We start from the raw sequence: 8230 nt of genomic DNA on the forward strand, positions 1-8230 counted from the left end.
CCTTTTTCCAAGTGAAGGGTCATGCCACCCTTAAACCCACTTAATCAGTACCACCCCCATCTCACAGCTTCTGGGAAGGCTCCTGGACCTTTCTGATATGTTCAGGAAATGGTCCCCTCCTCGTTCACTAGGCCCTGAAGTAGGAGGGCCCAACAGACAAGCACGTCTCCAGAGAGCGGAACAACCGTGTTCTCCTTTGTTCTCTGGAGCAACTGCAGTAGGCTACAGTGTAGCTGCTGCTTTGGGATGAAATTTAACAGGGTGGTTTCACCTCCCGTCTCACATTCACACCTGTCCCACATGAATAGAATTTTAAAATTTAAACTACAATTGTCTTCCATGTTTTTTTTTTTTTGTGTGTGTGTTTTAACAATTTAATACATTCAAGAATATTTACTAGGACAAAATGACAGAGTATCATCGGTCAGTCAGTAGAAGCCTAAGATAGAAAAAGAAAGGTAAACTGGCCCTTTTGCAGTAAAGCTTGTGCTTAAAGAGAAGAGGCAAAATGACTTCCTGGAGCCTACAAAGCAGGTACCCACCTTTAAACACACACGACCTTATAGTTGTACCCAGAGCCAACAGTGTTGTAAGGGTCCTATCAAAAAAGGTAAAAAGTAATGCTCTGGAGCCCTGGCACCTGCAGACCCTTGTGCAAACATGGGCAGTCTGACCCTCACTGGGGCCAGGATGGCCCTTCCCAAGCCCACCTCTGTCTCTGCCACCACTCCCAGGCTTGATGCTGGGCCCTCAGTGTCCAGAAGAAACGTGCCATCCAAGTGACACAGGTCACTGGTAACCACCACCTACTTTCAGAAGATTCTGGAATTCCCCATCCCAGCACGAGCTGCTGCAGCTGGTCTCACATGGCCAGCAAGGGACAAAAATGTCAACTGCAGTCTCAGAGAAATCTTCTTAGTCACATAACAGCCCCCCCCATGATATAATAAATAAACAAACACATGACCAGACACCCTGGATTCAGACAGTGGACAGGCAAATGAAAGCAGAGGCAGGAACTCAGAGAAATTAAGTGGAGAGAGATACTGGGAATGATGATTTGAACACGAGCAGTCACTCATGCTGACAGTTAACAGTCAACAGAGTAACAGGAACCAGAACAGAACGCGGCCGGGGAGGACCAGGCCAGGTATCCGTGACAGTTGGCATCTGGGGTGTCTTCTGGTGTGCTCTGAGGTTGATGCTGCCTCTTTTAGTTGCAAATGGTCATTTCACCAAGGCCTCAGGAGGAGCAGCAGCCTGTACTGACAGGTTAGGACATTTAGGCAGGGCGGATGGACAGCACCAGCCACCTGGTGATGGCACACTGCAGGGCATAGACATGCAGAGCCCTCTTAACAGTCACTTCCTTCTCTAGGATCCAAATGCGTGTCAATCTCCTGGTAAAAAACATCATGCTTGAATGCTGCCCCTGAGTCCATGATGGGACTGGATGGACCTCTTGGGAGCCAGCTCCTTGCATCCGGTCAGTGGGGCTACAACTCAGCTTCACTGGTGGCCAGTCTTCCTCATGATGCCTTTCAGGTGCCGGTTATAATCCAGAAGGTTTTGACAACGTTCAACCAACAGCTACCGTGTTAGGCACACATGACATGTGGGCTCCTTGCTCCCAAAGAGCTTTGAGTCCTAGCCTGAAAGTCATCACAGATCACCTCTGAGTAAGGCTTTGGCTCAGACAGCAAAGAACCGGCACCTGGGCAGGGCGGGCCTGGCCCTCTGAATCCCTGCTGACACCTGCCCTGGTGAGGAGGCACGGGCAGCCCTGACAAGGGGAGGTAAGGCACTTTCATACATTCTGTTCTAAAGGAGTACATCTCAGTGACTCTGCAGGGACTTTAACTCATACCATGGGCTCCCTAAACATGTCCCTCTTCTCAGCTACTTCCTACCTCATTCCCTGCTCTGGCTTTATCATGTCTAAATTCTGTGTTTTATTTCTACGATTAGAAGAATTTTTTTTTTGAGACAGGCTCACTATGTAGCCCAGGCTGGCCTTGAATTCACTATTTATGCTCCAGGTTGGCCTCCAACTCACGGTGATCTTCCTGCCTCAGCCTCCCAAGTTCTGTGATTACAGGTGTGTGCCACCATGCCTGGCTTAAAACAATTTAACTTTGGTACTAACAGAATAGGAACTATTTTCCACAATATTGCTCATAATAAATCAAAAATCTTAATTAGAACTCCTTTTGATCAGTCCCTCTTCTCAGAAGCCTCAAGCCAGGGGTGGGGCTGGAGGCAGGCGGCCGAGCACCAGGCAAGGATCCTGCCTGCTTCCTGCCAACAGGAGTCCAGCCATAGTGTGGACTCAGCCAGCTGCAGGCTATGAGGTGGAACCACCTGCACTGTGCTTCTATACACTTTTCTTAACTATTTCAAAACTCCTACACGGTGGTGACCAGGGCGGCTCTGTCACATGGAGGGGATGACTTTCCCAATTTTGCAGTGACACACTCCTAGAAACAGACCCATGTGAAGGGCAAGGCTGGCTCTGCCCCAGCACTAGGGAGCAGACACTTGCCAGGTACCCACTTTCCCCCCGGTGCTCACCAGCAAAGGGACCCATGAGGGTTAACAGTCAAGAAGTGCTGTAGCTGAAGCTTTCACCAACCTCTAGGAATCCCCTATAATCCAATACTTTTCCCAAAGTTTAGCTGGATAAGAGCCTTTTGTTTTTACATCCTGGGCACGAATGGAGCTCAATCCGTCTTCAGAAGGAAACCAGCCTGCATGCTGCGTGCTGTGCTCACGTGCACTGGGTGGACAGGCCATGTGGAGGAGCCCTGGTGTGCATCACAGGCCACAGGCCACAGGCCCAAGATCTTCCTATGCAGAGTCCCAGGCTGATGCTCCCAGGCTGAGGCTCACACTCTGCAGGACAGCCCAGAGTTGCCAAAAGCTTGAGGGGTGCATAGCTAAGGGTATTGGTGTCACTTGGTTACTGCCGAGGGCCCCAGCCAGCGGCAGCTCCGCCTGGTGTGCTCAAGTTTCAAAGTACTTGTAGATTGCCGTCACATACAGCATCACATTTTGCCAGTCTGGCCGTTCGGTGCGTACCATCTCATTAATGTCCAGTGTGGATTTGATGCCAACACTTTCAGCTGCCTGGAAGGCCAGTGTGAAGTTCCTTTTCTTATCTTGGCTATTCAGTTCTTGGTATGGAATGTGGGCTGGAAGATATGTATGCAGGAGTGCGCAGAAGGCCAGCCCATCATTCCAGCTGCTGCTGAAGTTTGTGATGTCAATATTCTGATAGCCTTCCATTTTTTTCTGGCACCACTTCAACAAGGCATTCCTCTTCGATCCTCCATATTCTCTTGCCAATGCTGAGAGAGGGTCTTTCCTTTCTTCTCTTATGCGGCTTCGAGTGGTTGGGGTCACAGATGCTGTGGGAGAGGAGGACAGGGACAGCTGTGGTGATGTGGTTCCCATAGCCATAAGAGAGGCTGGCGATGCTCCATCAGGTGCAGAGATGTCCCGTTTCATTTCCTCACTACTTCGTCGAGACACTGAGATGGTCTTGGCACTTTCCATAGCAGGTACTCTTGGGAGAGAAGCAGGTCGGCTAGTTGACGATGTTCTTAACAGATGTTCTTGAACTGGGATCTCTCCATAGTTTGGTCTCTTATCTGACAAGGATGTGAGGGGCTTGGATGTTGAGATCGGTCCACTTATGGAATGTCTCTGCATGGGAGATACAGCTGCCGCAGGAGGGGTTTTCATAGGACTCGGACTCAGAGGTGTTCGAGGAATTGCAGCTGCAGCAGGGTTTGGTACTTGAGATGCACTGTCAAAGGATTTGATGAGGGTCTTTACTGTAGGAGTTGGCTCTGAGGAAGTCGAGGACCTTCTACTTAGTCCCATCCCTTGCCTTAAGGCTGCCAAATCTCTCTCAACAGCATTCATGTAGTTGTATACTCGACCTCGCTCCTCCTCTTGCTTGCGTGATTTTATTTCCTCCAACTCTTTTGTGAGTTTCTCATTTTTTTCTTGAGCTTCATGTAACCGGCGCTTCAGATCGCCAATCTCCTCCTGGGCTTCAGATTTAATGTCATTTGCGATGACTGCCGCAGTCTGTAGATCAGCTTGAAACTGCCGCCATTCTGCAGATTCTTCCCGAAGTCTCCTGTGAAGTGTCTTGATTTCTCTTTCCATGTCATGTTTTTGGTCCTGGAGTTTTTTAACTGTATTCTCTAAATCAGAAATAATGAGGTTGTCATGAAGTTTCACAGCTCTAAGAGAGGGGGAGAGAGGGAAGGGGGAGAGAAAGAGAGAGGGGAGGGGAGGGAGAAACATTCAGACGTATACCTTGAACTGGGATCTCTCCATAGTTTGGTCTCTTATCTGACAAGGATGTGAGGGGCTTGGATGTTGAGATCGGTCCACTTATGGAATGTCTCTGAAAACAAAAAAACAATATCAAAGTTAAGTTAAACTTAGTGCTGAGATTCACAGAGAAAGTAACCGTTACAAAGAGTAAATGTTTAGCTAAATTTGCATAATTTCTTCCATATTGCAACAGTAAGGTTATAATATACACTAGAGGAATATAATGAGATCAACAATTTTTTTTTTTTTTTTTTTTTTTGGTACTGGGGATCAAACTTGGGCCCTTGCGCTTGTGAAGTAGGCGGTGGAACCACTGAGCCAAATCCCTAGCCCTCAACAGATGTTTTTAAACATTAAATTTCTTAAATGAGCTAATTAAAGATTCACATGCAACTGTAAGAAATAATAAGGAGACTGGTGTATCCTTCACTCAGTTTCCCACAGTGGTAACATCTTGTAAACCTACAGCAGAATATCACAAACAGGATATTGGCAACACTTCTGTCACTAAAAGGATCCTTTCTGCAGCTCTTTTACAGTCATACTATCTTTCCCTTCCAGACCCCATACCACTGACCCCTGACAACCACTGGTTTTCTAATCATGATTTCATTATTGTTTAAAGGTAATTTTTAAAATATCAGAAGTCAATTCACTTAATACAAGATCCAAAAGGAAATGAAGATTGTAGTTTTATTAGTCATTCATGCCTTGATTCCAAATAGATTTCAATTCTATTACCCATTTGCTAAATCTGTAACTGCCTCAGTACAATATATCATTTTAAATTAGCACGACTGCCTACAGCTTTGTTACTGGCTTCCTAAATCTCCACTTATGCATATAGAAGCGGCCTGAAATATCCACTGCAAATACTTAAGACTTGTAAAACATTTAATACTTTATATATACTTTTCCTTATGCTAAATTCTAGCTTTTTTTGTTAAATCTAGCTGTCTTCTAGCTACTCATTTCACACTCCCAGTAGAAATGTGCAATAGGTTCAGCTTTTCTACATCTTTACCACACTTGGTATTGTTAGCCTTTTTAATTTTGGCCATTCTCAAGGGAGGAGATTAAGAGCTCACTGTGATTTAATTTCCATTTCCCTGATGACTATTTATGTTGAGCATCTTTTCAAACGCTTACTGGTCATGTGTGTATCTTCTCTTAAGAAGGGTTTTTCAATTCTTTTTTTGAGAGATAGGGGCAGTACTGAGGATTGAACCCAAGGCCTTCACACTGAGCTACATTCCCAGGACTCCTTTAAAATTTTTTTCTATTTTAAAACAGGGTTTCAATCAGTTACAACCATCAATGTCAATGGCCTCAATTCACCAATCAAGAGAAATAGACTGGAAAAATGGATTAAGAAGCAAAATCCAACAATATGTTGTATATAAGAAACACACCTAGTGCAAAAAGAAGCCGAGACTGCAATAATACATAAGATCCTAATAAGATTACTGACATTTAGAAATGGGAAGAAAGGAGCTAAAGGTGTAGGGAAGGTGGGATGGGTAGGGGAAGGGTAATAAGGGAAAAGAAAAAAATGTGAGATAATGAAAAGATGAAAATAAAGTGTTTGTAGATGGGGAGGGGAGTATTCTTTCTGTTAAGCAAGCAACAGACACTTCACTCGCATTCCCACTGCTCCCTTTACGAGAGCGCTCCATGCTTGGAATGCCCTCTGACTCTGAAGATGATGGTGCATCGAGGGCATCATCACTCGAGGTAAGAGGCTGATAAACCTCACTGCACTCACTGTCTAGGTTGTCCATAGAGTTACTGTGCTGATGGTCCATGAGTGTATTTTCATCCTGACTCAAGAGATCCTCCACTGACCCAGGTGCAGAGCCTTCCACTGAAGAAGTCAGAGTTCCTCCTCCATCACTTTGGCTACCGGGGGCAATTTCTGGGCTCAGGGACTGATAGCCAAACAGTTTTTCAGAATTGTCTAACCTCTGTTCTAGGGAAAAGCCCAGTGCATTCAACCTGTCCTTTAACATTCTGTTTTCATTTTTCAACTGGTTGAGTTCTTCACGGATGGCAGTATTTTGTTCTTGCAACTGCAATAAAGTAGACTCCACATCAGTTGGCTGGTGAGCAATAATGGTTTCCTTCTCCTCAGACTTTTCATCACCCTCAGAATGATCTTCATTAATGCCCAGTTGAGCACGCATGTCTCGGAGTTCATTTCTCAAATGTAAAATTTCCACATCTTTAGTTTTTGCCAGTGTGAGAAGATCTTTCACTTTAGCTTCTAAAGCAGCTTTGTCACTGATCTGATTGTCCGATTTAGACTTGCTCATGCGAACATCACATTCCATAGCAGTGCGACTGCGGGAACGTTTAGCCAATGCCACATCGTTAGCTCCCTGACCTGCAGAAGGTAGTTTTTTGCTCTGGTTTAGTCGGGTACGTTCACGTAGTCTTTCTCTAGTAGAACTGGATTCTTTGTTACCTGCAGAAGTGCTCCGCTTGGTTGAAGAAGTTGTGCACAGATTTCCAATCCATATGGGGCAACTAAATTATTCAGGGAAATGATAACTGATTCTTGAAGTCAGGTGGCGTGGGACAGCAGGGAACCACGTGGAAACAGTACAATTCCAAAGGCTGGAAACTGTGTTGATCTTGGGTTTGTTCTCCACAGTGGTCATGGCAGGGGCAGATGCTGAGGATGCTGCAGATGGGCAGGTACTTTTTTTTCCTTTAACACCATTAGTCACTGCTACCCCTCCAGCCATTCCAGCTAAAAGATCATCACTGCTCTTGGTCTTTGACAATAATGCTGAAGTTCCAGGTTTTACCAATTTTCCTCCTGTAGATGCTGAAGAGCTGTTTTCAGGCTTAATTTTCTCTACTGTTTGTGTTTTACTTGCCCCAGACACCTTAGGCACTGAGCCAACACTCCTGCTTGCTTTCTTCATTCTGGGCTGCCTCTTTATGATGCATTTACAATCAAATCGCGCAGCACCGCCTCACTCGTTCGCTCCGCTCTGGGGCCGAGCAGCGAAGCAGCCCGGTCGCTCGGCCTGGATCCGTTGACCTTCCATGTTTTATATGTACTTTGGCCTATTAGTCTTGTCTTCAATCTTTATACATGATAACTGACTTTATAAGATCTTATAAGATAAGTAAATTAATCTGATGCTGAAACAAATAAAAGGGGGGAAGGGAAAGGGGGAAAACAGAATTGAAATGTGTTATGTGCATGTAACAGTTTCCTGCAGTGAATATAATTATTATACACTCCAAATACGCACTAATAAACATTTTAAAAATGTAAAACTATTCTAAGTAGTCAAGTATTTGGGTGAACGTTGTGCTCCCTGCTTGCCTCATTCCCATTGCAGGCCTTTCTCATCAGCAGAATTTGCAATCTTTTGGGATTAGGTAGATTATTTCTGCTGGCTTTGGGAATCTAAGTCCTGGTTGTCAATAGGTGGGACAAAATTAGAAAAGCAACATGCCTGTTCTAGTGTAGAAAAAGCATCCACAGGGCTACACCTGCAGAAGAGTCTCCAGACCTGTCAGGTGTCACTACGAAAATACGTATGGAAGAGTGGCATTTCAAAAGCACTCACTGTTTGGATCCTGCGTGTGTGAGTGTGTGTGTGTGTGTGTGTGAGTGTGTGTGTATAAAAATGCTACAAAATCTTTATAACCTCGAAGATGTCACAAAGTCAGCATGAAAGAATGTCAGGAAAGCTGTGGCTGGGCGGGGAAGATGTGCACAGGGCCGGCCAGGCTCCCCGGGTTGCAGGAGAGAACTGTGCTGCCGCTGCTAATGTCGATCCGTTGCCCTTGCTGGCTGTGCTGTTGAAAGGGATCGTATCCTCCATCGAAACCAACGGATTTAGGGACGCTCTGTCTTGGT

At 45.5% G+C, this 8230-nt stretch overlaps 2 protein-coding genes across 2 annotated transcripts; both read right to left on the minus strand.

Moving 5' to 3' along the window:
• Window positions 1-2898: 2898 nt before the first annotated feature.
• On the minus strand, window positions 2899-4482 carry LOC104875108 (cytospin-A-like). Its single transcript, XM_033762031.1, has 2 exons — window positions 4330-4482; window positions 2899-3614 (listed from the first exon to the last, which is right to left on the minus strand). Exon 2 carries the CDS (start codon window positions 3553-3555, stop codon window positions 3004-3006), a length of 552 nt encoding a protein of 183 aa, XP_033617922.1. The 5' UTR covers window positions 3556-3614; window positions 4330-4482; the 3' UTR covers window positions 2899-3003.
• Window positions 3647-7406, minus strand: LOC104875233 (cytospin-A). Its single transcript, XM_010642676.2, has 5 exons — window positions 7336-7406; window positions 5958-6876; window positions 4330-4420; window positions 3893-4214; window positions 3647-3779 (listed from the first exon to the last, which is right to left on the minus strand). The coding sequence occupies exons 1-5, from the start codon at window positions 7404-7406 to the stop codon at window positions 3647-3649; spliced, it is 1536 nt and encodes a 511-aa protein (XP_010640978.2).
• Window positions 7407-8230: the final 824 nt, after the last annotated feature.

Source organism: Fukomys damarensis, unplaced genomic scaffold (genome assembly GCF_012274545.1).
Source record: "Fukomys damarensis isolate Sample0158 unplaced genomic scaffold, DMR_v1.0_HiC HiC_scaffold_11, whole genome shotgun sequence".
In the NCBI taxonomy this organism is placed as follows: domain Eukaryota; kingdom Metazoa; phylum Chordata; class Mammalia; order Rodentia; family Bathyergidae; genus Fukomys; species Fukomys damarensis.

What these genes read in the sequence shown, in the direction of transcription:
- LOC104875108 (XM_033762031.1), bottom strand. Translation starts at nt 3,555, where the DNA reads ATGGAAAGTGCCAAGACCATCTCAGTGTCTCGACGAAGTAGTGAGGAA.
- LOC104875233 (XM_010642676.2), bottom strand. Translation starts at nt 7,406, where the DNA reads ATGGAAGGTCAACGGATCCAGGCCGAGCGACCGGGCTGCTTCGCTGCT. An exon ending in CCCCAGAGCGGAGCGAACGA is followed by an intron (nt 6,877 to 7,335) that starts GTGAGGCGGTGC and finishes TGAATAATTTAG; the next exon opens with TTGCCCCATATGGATTGGAA. An exon ending in AGAGATTTGGCAGCCTTAAG is followed by an intron (nt 3,780 to 3,892) that starts GCAAGGGATGGG and finishes ACCCTGCTGCAG; the next exon opens with CTGCAATTCCTCGAACACCT.